Source organism: Cyanistes caeruleus, chromosome 1, assembly GCF_971803275.1.
Source record: "Cyanistes caeruleus chromosome 1, bCyaCae1.hap1.1, whole genome shotgun sequence".
Classification (NCBI taxonomy): domain Eukaryota; kingdom Metazoa; phylum Chordata; class Aves; order Passeriformes; family Paridae; genus Cyanistes; species Cyanistes caeruleus.
This window is the reverse complement of record NC_141701.1, coordinates 101571751-101586148: the sequence shown is the minus strand read 5'-3', so window position 1 is coordinate 101586148 and position 14398 is coordinate 101571751. Positions and strand designations below refer to the sequence as shown.

General features: G+C 38.9%; 1 protein-coding gene across 7 annotated transcripts in view; it reads left to right on the top strand.

Moving 5' to 3' along the window:
- TPK1 (thiamin pyrophosphokinase 1) overlaps positions 1-14398 on the top strand; it is a 303147-nt gene that overhangs the window by 184134 nt on the left and 104615 nt on the right. For all 7 annotated transcript variants that reach the window (XM_086845520.1, XM_086845498.1, XM_086845538.1 and 4 more), the window contains one exon: positions 13834-13980. In XM_086845520.1, the coding sequence (XP_086701646.1) occupies positions 13834-13980 (147 nt within the window). The remainder of the gene's footprint in view (positions 1-13833; positions 13981-14398) is intronic.

Genomic DNA, 14398 nt, shown 5'->3' with positions numbered 1-14398 from the left:
AGATTTTTGTCTTAGATTTAGGTAGTTAGTTGGAGAAGAACCTTAGAAATCTCTTTTCCACAAAGAAATATGCAGCTAGAGTTGATGGTCAGCTGAGATACAAATCTGGGAGAAAAACCACCTTGTTAGTTCTTGAACTTCTTGTTCAATGTAAAGGGCAGTAATTCTGTCTTCTGGCATAATTAACCAAATTCATGACTCCTTTTTCCTTATTTTTCAAATAAACACTCTCAGAATAGTTTCTGAATCCTTAGGGTAATTAATTTCTGATTTACATTGCATATTTTGGTTGCATAGCTAAGTCATGCAGAAAGCAGCATTGCGGTCATTTTGTGATATCTAAGTCACTTAATTATATATGTATTTATAATTACATACAGCAGTGAATTTTAGAAAAATAAGTACCCTTTATATATGCAAGCTAGAATCAGTCTTAATCTCCCCCCTTCGCAGTCCTAATTCATTTGTGAATTGCATTCTATCAGATGGGTGAAGCAATGAAGTACCACCAAGAGAATCTGACTCCTGAAGTTTCTTTCCAACCTAAAGGCTGTTAGATATTTCTCTTTCTCTTTCTGCATGGCTGTGAGCATGCATGCACACACGTGCACGTGCAAGTACAAGTATACAAATGCACACGTTTTCTGGCGGTGTTCCTTCCTGGCCCTAAGTGGTGCTTTTTAAATGTCTTAATAACTCTGTCTTTATTGCTGCTCTGTGTGTCTTTCACATTGTTTATGGTCTATTAGGTGTGCACATTTTGCTTTACTGCTTTAATCGCTATTTTATTCATTCTGTAGTTATGTGAGTACTTTCCTTTCTTCATTACAGGACCTTCAAATAAACTTATTTCTGTCTGGTACTACTTTCTGTTCTTAATTTTCTCTCAACATAAGCTGTTTCAAGAAACCAACTGAACTGGCAAAATGATAGGCAAGCTTACAGTATCTCTTATTTAGGGATCAACAGATCTTGCATTAGCAGTGTATGCCATTATCTTTGATTTGCAGATTGGAAAGCAGAAGTACAGAAGCGATTTGTCCACAGTCTACCAGCATGCTAATGGTGTAGTTGGGAATGATCCTCCAATTCCCAATATTCATCAAATGCTCTTTCAATAACAGCATCTCTGGTCTCACTCAGCTTGTAGCACCTCGTGCCAGTGAGAACTGAAAGTGTGTTTATCAATTTTGCAGCTCCAAGAAGAATACTCATAATATAAAGATAGATTTAAGCCATTATCTTTATCTCAGACTTACAAACTGTGCTTTCCTTAACTGTTTCATCTAAAATACCATTTAGTCTTAAAACTAAGCTGTGGGACTTTTCATTTAGCTTTATTATCTTTTCTGCTTAAAAAAAGCTAAAGCAGCTCATTTGGTTATATGGGGTGAAGATATAAAAAATTAGTTTTATTGAAACCTACATGCCTTTTAGTGGTGTAATGTTAGTGTGTTTAAATTGATAAAAGCACCAGTATCAATAAGGAAAAGGGAAAAATATCCAAACCAACTCTTCCTAAAAACCCTTGGCAATAAAGGGATACTCTACTAACATTTCCATTTTTAAATTACTCTTCAGAGGTTCAATCAGTCAGCAGTCTAGGGTATTAATTCTTTCAAGTGAATGCAAGCATTCTTCCCTTTGTACTTTTAAAAGTCAAATCAGTCTACTTGCTTTTATGTTGAGCAAGGCTAAACAAGTTAGTGAAGTCCTGTGTTTATAAAGTGCAAAAGAGAAGACAGTGATGTTCATGTATCACCTTCAGCTGTGCAGTGTTCAGACAGCTTACTAAGCCCTCTCTGGTTTGTCTTTATATGAGAAAAAAAGGCCCTGAAGGAAAATCCGAAGTACCCTAAAACAAAAATTAGAAGATACTTTAAAAGAGAGTAATTTTTTACATAAAGTCGAGTCCCACAGAAAAAGGTTATAATTATTGCAAATACTGGGCTCTATTTGGCTCGGTTTTGGCTTTGTCTATCACTTGAGGTTATTCCTGATGATGTGACTTTTTTTTTTAGCAGTAAATAGATTGGTTTCATTTCCTGACTCAATCATAATTTTGCTGCTCATGCTGGTAGTTGGTAATTTCAAGATGGAACACTACTTGTTTTCATTTCTGAAGACTTTTGGGTATCCAGAATAGTAGTGGGAATGGCTTTTAAAGTAAAACCTAGGAATGAGAATGGTCTGTTACCAGGATTTGAGAACAGGAAATTTACTAAATACCAAAATAGGGGGGAGAGGCAGACTAGAAAATCCTAAAGCTGACATGGAGCTGAAATGTGAAGCTTTTATAAGAATAACAGAATAGTTTGGGTTAGAAGGGACCTTAAAGATCATTTAGTTCCAGCTCACAGCCACGGGCAGGGACCCCTTCAGTTAGACCATCCAGCCTGGCCTGGAACACTTCCAAGGATGGGGCATCCATAACTTCTCCATGGAACCAGTTCCAGTGCCTCACCACTGGACTTGAAGGACCATAAGGACACTGAAGCTTATGGATTTATCACCAAAATCTATATAGAAGGAAGGGCTGAGAATAAACCTGTTCAGTTTTGGTAGCAGTGAGTTTTTCTTCTTAATGCTTCACAGAAGGAGAATAAAAATGCAAATGAGATATATTTTAGGGGAAGTTAAATATGTGTAATGAAAAGGTTCTTATTCTGTCAAGTGCTGCATCAAAAGATTTTTCATGAGTTATTAATAGTAATCTTCTTCATAAACCTTTCCTGTCCAAAAGAAACAAATGGATCTGAAGTGTTTCCTGTTTATTCCCACTTCTAAAATGTAGAATTTCATTATACTTTTCAACAGGAATAAATCTCTCCTGTAGGGTGTTCAGACATATCCTTGAAGACTTTTTTAACTCATAAGGTCCAAGTCTACCTTCAAGGAATGCAGTATCTAATCCATCTATCCTACTGCTGAATTATTTTAATGCTTCCCATTGTAAAGGTATGGCAAAATGCATTTCTTATAATATAGAATAGCAGACCTTGCCAGTTCCCGAAGAGAAGCCCTAATATCATGTAAGGTGTCTTCCTGTTCCACTGTAGCTGTGAGCATGAAGACACACTGACTATCTTTGCCCTCAAATAATTTTATGCAATAGGTGTGTCTGCAAGAGCACAGTGCATCGCATACCAAGAAGTTTTCTTATGTAATCCTTGTATGCTCTACTGGGGCTGGTTTTGGGCCTATGATGATAATTTTTTTGAGATGCAAAAAGTGCAGGGATTCTGGAGAACACAATGATTTCAGTTTGTTTGTTTAAAAAAGTTAAATCCCATATCAAGCTTGGGGAGAGGAAGAACATGGGGAAAAGCACTGTTTATTTAGGCAGTTCAAGGGATTTAAGAGATCAAGGATGTGCTCATTAACAGGACTGCTGAAGCTAATAAGGAAGCCAGCAACTGTTCTCTCAACTTAATCAAAGGCTAAATATATTTGAAACAGAAAGCGTGAGGTTACCACAGGCAATGTACTGTTCCCTTTGCAACCACCAATTTTGCTCTGTTTGTACCTTTCTCATAGGAGATGTGATTCTCCTCCCCCCTCTGCTTTGCAGGAGCACAGCTTCCCTGAGAGCAGCTATTGCAGATGTAACTGCCCCCATGCTGGGAAAGTAGTCAGGCTACAAGGACATATCATTATCCTCAAAAGACTGTCATACTTCAGTCTCGGATGTGCATATTGTACTGGGAGATCTTGAACAGTCATATCTTTTGACACCAAGGATTTTTTTTTGCAGTTCAAGGACTGAGAGCTCAGTTTGTTGTTTGAGATTTTCATAAATAACTTGGGTTTGAGTTTTTTCTTTTTGCTTAACGCATGAATACTGTGGTGTTATGAAATATCCCATAAGTTACAACTGTTTATATTAGAGTCTGTTTACTTCATGGAATGTAAGTTTATTGGTAAGCATATTAAGAAATTTGAGCCAGTATGATAAATTTTAACTGCAGATTATAATAGAGCATTTTTTTACATTTCAAAATGGTTTCTTCTTACTAAATTGAGATGCCTGTCAAGAATGACAGGTTTTTTGGCTATTGTAGAGATAGTTTCATAAAAACTTCTAGCAGTTTTCTACATTCTTGAGTGTAAGAAACACTGACTTTAGAGAGTTCACTTTCAGAACTTCATGAACTGCAGTAATTTGGTCCTTAAAGCAGAGGGTGAATAAATCAACAAATTGACTTCTATGGTTTCTTCTTTTATCCTATTCAAAGAAGCTTATTTAACCTAAGTAGTGTATATAAGAATGCTTCCTTACTTGTTTTGGATTGTTTAGGGGTTTTTTGCCATGACATATTCCCTCTTTTTGTAATACTGTATGGCCTTTGAATAGCCAAGAGAAACAGTGAAATTGTAATACTGGTAAAAGCTTTTGAAGCTGTGGTGGCTCCTCCTCTTCTTCTTTTCTTTTCCTTACCTAGAAATGGGTATTGAGGCAGGGAGGAGAGGAAGGTATTAAGAGCATTGGAAAGTAAAAGTATGTGGCTGGTTGTACACAGAAATGTTTCAGCCTGTAGTCCTGAAGCCTCATTGTCTTCTGCAATCTTTTGTCTTTTCCTGACATTTAACTCTGTACCTCTTTGCTGGTGCCAGTGCTGTTCAAGAAGGAGCAGAGGGGTGTAGAGTAATTTAACTCTTAACAAATATCAAGAAAATGAGTCAGCCTGATAACATATGAAAGGCCCCTACAGTATTCCCACAGTAAAAAAAGGCAGCAGCACAAGCTCAACAAAAGTAGAGACTGAAGGGTCTTCAGAGCAGAGCTGCCCTGGCAACCAGGCTTTGTTAGTTCTGATGCTCATGCTAGTCCTTATTAAATCACCTACTTTTTACATTGCCACTGGCAGGGGATGGTCTCTTCAGCTTGCCTAAAGAACCCATTGAGTTTCTCCTTTAAACAACTGAAGAAGTACTGAACAATTAAAGCTCAGTATTTTCTGCAAATTAAATGTGAACATAAAATGTTTACAGCTTCACAAGCGCCTCCAGTTTAAGGAATCATGCTTCATTTATTTTTAAGTGTGTGGCTAAATTTATACGGTCTAGAGGACAGTGTAGAAAAATAAAATACATTCTGTAATTACTCAGGCTATGTTTAACTTACCTGCTATAAATACTGAACCTACGCTGAAAAGGAAAATTGGCATCCAGATCGTAATGTACTTCCTTCAATATAAAAATATGTCTAGCTTCTTTGAAACAAATGTAAAAATTCAAGACTTCTTTCTGCAAGTCTGCACTCCCTTAGAAAAAAAAAAAAATCACTGTGTACTGCCCAGGTATTCAGTGAAATCACTCAGAAGAGGAACCATTCACAGAATAAGGCCTGAGAGACACAGGAAAAATTTTCCATCTTTAGTTTATCTGTCCCTGGAGTGTAATAGGACAGGTTATTATCCCCTTGTTCATCATGAAGATTAATGTTCACACCAGCTGAAAATATTACTGTTCTGTTGGGACCTATTGGGAGATCTTCAGACCTGTGTGAACCCGAGTTTAAACATTTTAAAAAGCAGAGCTAGCTCCTCACCCTCGCTGGGCACAAGTGCCTCTGACTGTTATGTCCTCTGCAGTGCTGCTGTGGGAGAGTGAAGGTCCTCCAAAGCTCTGCCTTACTTGTGACACCTTTTATACAGACTGCATTTCTAAATGTTACAATGGGAAAGTGCCCAAGTTGTTGCTCTTTACTCAGATGAAACAAAATAAGTGTGTGTGTATGTGTATATATATATATATATATACATACATATATAATGGAAATTGAGATTCTTTAATGGATGGAATGTTTCCCCTTAAAAATCTATGATTTTCTCCTTAAAATTTGATGCCTAAACTTAATATGAAGAATTTGGAAACAAAATCAGGCAGAAAGTTAGTTTTAAAGAAAAGACACACCTGGTCTAGGGAATCACAAGAAAAGGTCTCAGTTCTCAATAGTGTTGAAGTTGGCATTCCCCATTCATGGGGATGTAAATGCCTGTGGGCAGCTGGCAGAGTGTTTCATATTTCACATTCGTGTTCCAATTTCTTGGCTACAGAAATTCTACTCCGTTGTCTCACAATATTACAGGTTTGCTTAGCTTCCTTTGTGGGCTTTCCAAGGGTCCTGGACCAGCATCTGAGCAGGAGCTGAAACTGAACCACATGAATTTGTGGTGGGAAAGGAAATACACATCTCTTCATCTCAACCTTCTAGAGAAACAGGCAGAGTAATGAGCTATTGTGTTTGTGTGCCCAGGTGCTGGTGGAGTGCACGGGTGTCCATGAGAGGCACACCTGACCCACTCAGCCCAGGCAAGGAGGGGTGAGGGGAAAAGGGGGACAAAACAGCTGCGTCAGCTCCAAGGAGAGGCAGAAGGAGGGGCTCCAGCCTCCAGAGAACCCTGGGCAGAGCAGGTGGATCTCTCCAGAGGGAGCTGCAGCCTATGCAGAGGAGCCCATGCTGCAGCAGGGATCTGGCCATGGAACACCATGGTGGAGCAAATATCCATACTGGAGGCAGTGGAGGGCCCTGTGCCAGAGCAGGGGGAGGAAGCTGCAGGCCGTGAAGACAAGCCCACACAGGAGCTAGGTCATGGCAGAAGCCGCAGCACGTGGAGGGCCCATGGCAGAGGATTTTGTTCCTGAAGGGCTGGATTCAGTGGAGAGAATCCTAAACTGTAGCAGAACATGATAAGGAAGGAGCAGCAGAGAGGAGCTGGTATGACCTGACCACAGTCACCTGTTTTCCCTGTTGCACTCAGGGGAATGGTGAGATAGAGGAGTGAGGAATCAAGGAGTGAAGTTGGGCCTGTAAAAAAGATTGGTGATGGAAAAGTGGGTTTAGTTTTGTATTTTTTTCCCTCTCTAACTTGATTTTTAATTGGCAATAAATTAAATTAATTTTACCCAAGTCAAATCTGTTTTGCATGTGATGGTAATTGAAAATTAACAATCTCCCTGTCCTTGTCCTGACCCATGAGCTTTCCCATCTCATTTTCTCTCCGTCCTGTTGAGGAGAGGGAGTGAGAGAGGCTGGGTGAATGCCTGGCAGCCAGCCAGGCTGACTCAACACAGAACTGTAGGGGAAATCAAAGAGAAGGTGTCAGGGCTCCTGGAGATGTGCAAAGGTACACACACTCTCACTGATACAGGATATGTATCGTGTCTGAGGGCCAGCTGGCAGAGCTTAGAGTGTCTGATCCATCAGGCCCTGACTAGCCTGTACAAGGCTCTGCCAAGCAGGCTGCAGCAGGAGCCACAGTCCAGGGCAAGGCTCCTGGGTTTGGATCATGATCTGCATGCACTGGGGGAAGAACAGAGGCTTTGAAGAGAGACTCTTTGCAACAAAGAGCCTCTTCCCTGTGCAGTGTCCTTCCCACCTGCTGGCACTGCAGGACTGGGTTAACTCTTGGCTCCTGTTGAGGGGTGTGGGATCCACACGGGTGGGGGCCCTGCTGGCTGAGAAGCAGTGGGTTGTACTTTTATTGCCCTGCTGATCCTGTGACAACATGGAAAGGTATTGGAGGGAGGGGGAGGAAGGCTACCACGGTGCAGAGTGACAGCCAGAGTTAAGAGAAATGTGGGATACAAAGCTCACAGGGAACAGATTGTCTTGAAGAAGATTTTTTTTTTTTTCCTTCCTTGAATTGTTCATTGATGAGAGTTTGTAGTTAATTTGTATTTTCTTATTTTTATTCCTGGAGGAAGTATTCAGAATGATTAAAACCACGGCACATGCCAAGCACAGCTTTTTGCACTGGATGCAACCAGCTCTTAGATCATTGAAGATATTTGCTAGACCATTTTAGTATGATCTTTCAAGGGTCTTTTGCATTGCTCCTAATATAAATCCAGGACTTTCTTTCTTAGGGATATGACAGTTATTGATTTCACACTTCCATGGTGGTAATACCATAGTGCAGACTGGATAACAGGAGTTCAGTTATGGGAAGAGAAAGGTTAGCTTGTGAATGTTTCTTCATACATGTTTTAAAAGATGAGAAGATTTTAATAATTTTTCATAAGATTGATAGTCCTGGAATCCTTATTCATTCACAAAATAAATGTGTCTGGATCAAAACCAGCCCACATTTTACTCCAAAACATCAATAGACAGATTACTTGAAGAGTTCTAATGCTTTTACCTACTCAGAACAGCATGGTAAATGTCAGGAGTACAGACAAGCCCTTCACCCAGAAAATCTTAGTAAATAAGGAATTCCAGTGACCCTGATCTCACACATAGAAAGAATTGTAGAGCTTTGCTCCAGCTGACCGACAGTAGCAGAGCGGGAGTTGTTGGTGTCCCCTCTACCCCAGGCATGGCGAGCATTGTTTGACCAAGGTCATACACAAATATTCAGCACAAAGCAGAAAGTCAAATTCAGATTGCTTGGGATCCAGCAGTTCACAAAGATTTTATCAATTAGGTTCCTTTAAGTAATAAAGAATTAAGTCAATAGTTATGAAGTTTATGTTCCACCAAACTAATGCTGGATTATGTTATATACCCTCTCAGACATTCCCTTTACCTGCAAGAGAGGGCAAAGCCAAAGTTTCATTTTTTGCAATGAAATAGTTATTCAACCAGAGATGTAAAAACAAGTCAATAGTAAAACCAAGCTTAAAATGTTTCCAGCAACCCAAGTCTATTTCTGGATTTTGAGATTGTCTTTCTCATTTCCATTTTACCATCATACATCTTTTTTACTTTAAGCAGACAAATGCAATCTGTTTGCATACTTACTGTCATTACCAGAGAGAATTAACCTTTTATTTGAAATAAGAAACATTCCCAATAAGGAAAGCACTTGGGTGAAACCGTAAGAAATGAAGATAAAAAGCAAGAAATACTTTGTGAAGGAGCTGGAACAATATAATATATAGATTAGTGGAGTCAGTGAGGTGAGGATGAAGCTGATTGAAGGTTATCATCCCAGGTACACAAGACAGGGTGGCAGCCTTTGACTGAGACCTCTTGTTCCCAGGAAGAGTCAGATGTTGCTGAAGCAACAAGAAAATTCTGGCTAAAGTAAAGAGGATTCTACCTGAGCAAAGTTCAGATGCTGCTGCGTGATTCAGCATTTCATTTCTACAGAAAAGAATGGCATACCTTTCATGTAAAACACTGAGCTAGGGAGCCAGTGTAATCAATTCAAGTGGACAATATCTTGCTACATATTTAACATTGGATTGTGGGATTTTAGTCATCCATTAAATTTACATTGCAATTTTGAGTATGATATAAAAAAATTACTTATCTGGCCAACACTAGAGCTCTTACACAGCTGTGGGAAAATGAGTTAAAATCTACTCTGGCCCATTTGTTATCAAGGGAATGGCTTGGTGTGTTTTAAAGTCTTTGGTACTGAAGATGGTGCAAAGACCAGAAAATAATTTAAACCATATTCTGAGCTGACAAATTTCCTTATGAAGAAGAAAATGCTTTTCTTGTAAACTGGTAAAAACTGGTGAAGTGACAAGCCAATAAAGCAATAATAAATGTGCCATTCACACTATTACTTAATTGTTCATTTTTCGACACAAGATACTTCTATACTTTTGTGTACGTGTATATATTTATATATTTCAGCATATAATAAACTTCCAATATACTATGCATATTACTACAATAATTTTGTTGTCTATGTCATATTCCTTTAAAAATTAAATTAAAGAAATTATCCTATGAATTCTAGAAAATTAAGAAAGGCTGTGGGAGATGAAAGGAATTTCAGTGAAGTGAGAAGGTGCTAAAAACCCACTATGTTCCAGTCAGATATCTAACCTTTAATGGGCATACTAATATCTTGGATATTAGCAATGGATGGTCTCCATGACCTCAGAGGAGGGGAAGGTTTACTCATGACTCCAGAACTTTTACAACATATTGATTACTCTTGCCTTCCTTTTTTCGTTTAGGGGAGATCTTCTCTGCAGTTCATTCAGTGCTGCTGGTTGTGATCAGTAAATTTGTTTCCTTTCATCTACACACCTCCCTGAGACTCAGGCATGTTTGTTTGCAAGTTGTCTGGCTAAAAGTGAACTCAGAGGGAAGAAAGTCCTTTGAGTTGTCTGTCCTCTCCCTGGGGAGAGGATTTCTTATCAGAGATAATGAGCATGGTTTTGAAAAGGTGGGCATCATTTGCTGTCAGTTTGAGCGTTGGACTTCACTCTTCCATGTCATGGTGATGCTGACATTGCAGAGCTAGGTATTGCACTCTTTTCACCCACTCCAGGCAGTTCCCAGCTTCCTGTGTCCTTAATGCATATTCCTCAGTCATAAAGTGAAAATATTCTTTGTATTTAACCCATTTATACCAGAAAGAGGAATGTCAGCTGGGCCAGCTTTCACAGTGTTTAGCAAGCCAGCAGGTTGTCCATTTCAATGGTCTTTGTGAGTGGAAGCAGGAACCTGAGCAACTTCATTCTGATGTGGTGAGAGCCTCAGCTGCCCTCGGTTACTGCACCCTCTAAATTACAGTTTGCAGGAGAAGGAAAAAGTAGATCCCTGAATTGCCAGCACAAAGTCGTGCTGTATGCTTTCCTTCTCCTTTTAACTGCCCTGCTCTTTGATAGTGACTTCTAGAATTTTCTCAAGACACAATAACTTATGGGTGTATCTTTTAATGATGACTGGATCCTACCCTTAGATCTTCAATTTCTAAGTTAAGGTTTTATAGCCTTTAAAGATATTGTGATTTAATTCAGATTATAGATAGTCCAAGTGCTTGCAATGGTCTAAGCTGTCCTCTGTAGTTATTTATGATTTTATGTCCTTTTTTTCAGGAAATGAACAACACAGTGTGAAAACAAATGGTGTAAGGGGACTGGTGATAGGACATTTAAGTGAAGCATGGACATTTCAATTGAAGTACAGCATGTTAGTCAAATGTTGCCCACTGGGCTGATTAGCAGTAGCAGGATTAATTCTGTGGCTTGTGCTATTCAGGAAATCATAGTGCAAAAACAAATGGCCTTTCCTCTCTGTAGTATGAAAATATCTAAATGTACCAGTCCTTGGGTATTCACTTTGCCTTAAATTGTGGAATGACAAAGAGTTGTGTACATGCTTTCATGGTGCATCCATTTTCTTAAGTTCTTGGCAGGATGACAGGCACAGTGATTGCAGGGAGGAAACTGGTTGTTTTGTTAGTTCATGATTTTGGTGTGTTTTTGAGGGTTTTTTTTAACAGTCATGATGGCTTTAGGATGAAAAGTTTCTTGAGGTTTTGGTTGCACTTAGCCCATGGTTTTTTTTGTTTGTTTTTTTTTTAAATAAACAAAGTGTGAATGACTAGACCTTCAAATAAAGGCTCTAAAAGTCCTGCAATATCTGGATGCCTGTCACTTCTGCCAAGATTATCCAGTGAAAAGTGGTACTGTAAACTGTCATACTAGTGCAGAATCTTAGTTTTTCTCTCTGTCTGTTCCTCTCATACTCCAGCTGGGTTTGTTTGCGTACCTGTCACATACTTGTGTTTTTCATTTTCACAATCCATGCAAACCTTAAATAATAGATATATTCTCTCTTCAGATATCTTTGGTATCTTCAGAAGATGCCTTCTCCCAACACACCTCAACCCCATACCTCTGGTTTATGAATGCCTTTTCAATATGTCTACTCCATGCTATATTTGTTTTATTTTCTTCCTTTTTGCTAACCAGTTCACAAGACTGCACTGTTGCAACTGAATAAGGAGTAGGACTTTTAGCAGGATTCTGTATTACTTGAAAATATAAGAAGTTGGGGTTTTTTTGCTACAATTTTCTTCCACTTGCAGTGCTCTGTCAGTCTCTGCCACAGAACTCTGCAGTTCTGTGCACTTCATCACTTGAGCTGGGTACTGTACTGCATGGGAAGAACACGTGTGATACTAACAAAGAAGGGTTTACAATGGAAAGAAGACACATTTAGAATGCTATTGCACCATTTCAATTCCTAGTCAAAGGAACTCTGTATTTCCTAAATTCTTACCTTTTATGTTGGTAGCAATCATCAAAACCAAAACAAACAAGTTCACATATGGTGAGATATATATATATATATACAAAGAAACTATACAGTAGCTGCTTGGTTTCTAGAGGACTGATCTAGGCTAATATTTGAGCTTCAGTCCCATTGCTTAGAAAAAAAACAACATAAATGTGGACCCTGGTCCTTTATCAACCCACCTTAAGTTCACTGTGGTTCCAGGTTAGTATAGCTGAATTTTGCCATGGCCTCTCTTGGGGAAGGAGGGGAGCATTTTAGTGCAGATTGTCTGGTAGGGAACTGATGGGTGTTGGTGAGTCTTACTAGTAGTATTTTTTTCAGAGAATTGATCCACCCTTTTAACTCACAGTCATCACCAGTCAAACAAAAGCACTTTGTTTCTAAAGTGGAATCAATAAAAGGGAAAATATATTACGGCATTATGGCTTAACTGGGAACACATGCTTTTTACCTTTTGCTATTTTGTTTTCTCTTTAAGGATAGGTTTCCCTACCATTCATATTCTCTTGGTTGTACATTTGGTCTGTGTGATCTGTAATCTGCACAGAAAATACATGCTGTCAGCAGTATAAGGAGAGTTTTTTTTTGTTTCAGTGTTTGCTGCTAGTATAATGTGTTATATTGATCCACTCTGGCCTCTGAAGAATTTTCCAGGTGGTGATGAGAAAGCTGGTATATCTCTTCAAGACTTTAATTTTCATGCAAAACAATATTCAACAGAATCATAAAGCCCTAGACCTGGTAATAAAAATGGAAGCTGATGTTATTAATACATCATTCCAGATACACAGAGCACCATTATGTGGCTCCTGGGTTGAGTAAAATTTCATGTAATCACAGAAGCCATAGACTTAAGCTCTGTAAAGTTGGAAACTTAACCAGATGGCCATTGTCAAAACAGCTTCTAAAGACTTCAGAGCTGCAATGTCTTAGGGCCCTAGATATGACTTAGTGTTAGCTTTTTAAAATACAATTACTGAACATAACTGGTCTACATTATGGAAGTAATAATAATAATAATACTTTGCACTCAGTGACCTCTGATTTAAGGACCCAAAAGCTCTTAACCAAACCTTTTGAATACTCCCTTTCTGCTCATAGGAAATAAAGTGTTCAGAGTCTGGAACACCTGTGTGAGAGAATTGAGCAGGAGCAGTCCAACTCCATGGCATATTGCAAGCAGTCAGATGGTGTTTTCTGTGTGACTGGGACTAGGGAGTGCTCCTGTGGCTGTCTGTCCCTGACAGCTGGGAGGTGATGTCCTAGTCGCTTGAGGCAGAACTTCCTATACAGTGGTACTTTCAATCTTCATCAGGGCCAGCCTTTGAGTGGTTTTGCTTGTACATTGAAGTGCTGTGTGGCAGGAATGAGAATGACACATAAATGGCCCAACCTGATATTTGCTTTATTTGCTCTTTGAACTGTGAGTATAATAATGAAATGATGTAAAGAACTGGGGATTCTGTGGCTCGGATGTACACTTACCCAAGGAGCTTATGTGTAGTGTGATACATCCTAGACTCTATATATTCGGGACAGACAGGTAAGTACCTTTGAAGACTGGCCTGTATTTTAGGGAGAAGGGTTATGTCCTTTTAAAAGTGCCACATGCTGGCCATGGATTTATGGTGCTTTAATACTCAGCTTGAAAATCACATAATGGTGTTTATCGGTAATGGGAGTAAATAACTGTGTTTGACATTTGCTTTTCTACAGTCGGTAGTTATTTTTTCTTTTTTTTTTTTTTTCATCAAACTGATTTTATTGTGGTTTTTCAGAGTCCAAAGATCATTCCTGAGAGTTTTCATGGTGAGTCTTTTTGTTCTGTCTTTTAGGTCGATGTGATTGTGACTTTGGGCGGATTGGGAGGACGCTTTGACCAAACAATGGCATCGGTGGAAACACTTTTTCATGCAACAAATATCACTCCTTCTCCGGTGATAGTTATCCAGGAGTGCTCACTGATTTACCTGCTTCAATCTGTAAGTGTTGTAAGAAGTTACTTTGTAATAAAACTGACCTTCCACCCACCCTGACACCGTAGGTCTTGCACCATTAAATGCTCACTTTATCAGTTGTGTTCTGTAGAGTAAGAGCTGAAATAAAAAATACATTGCAGGGATATGGACAGAAAACGATGGGCTCTCAATTCCTCCTTTGGAAAAGGTTATGTTTAATTTGTTCATGATAGATTTGTTTAAAAGGGGAGAAACAAGAAAACCAGAAAATATGAAAACTGAATTAGGTAAATATGGAATATTGATTATAAATGGAAAAAAAAAATTAACCTTTTAAATTAGATTCTAGTAAGTCTAAAATTAGCACACACCCCTTTTGCTTGCTGAGTAGCAATGTAGATGTCTCTAATAAGAGGAACAAAGAAAAGATGTAAGAGGATGT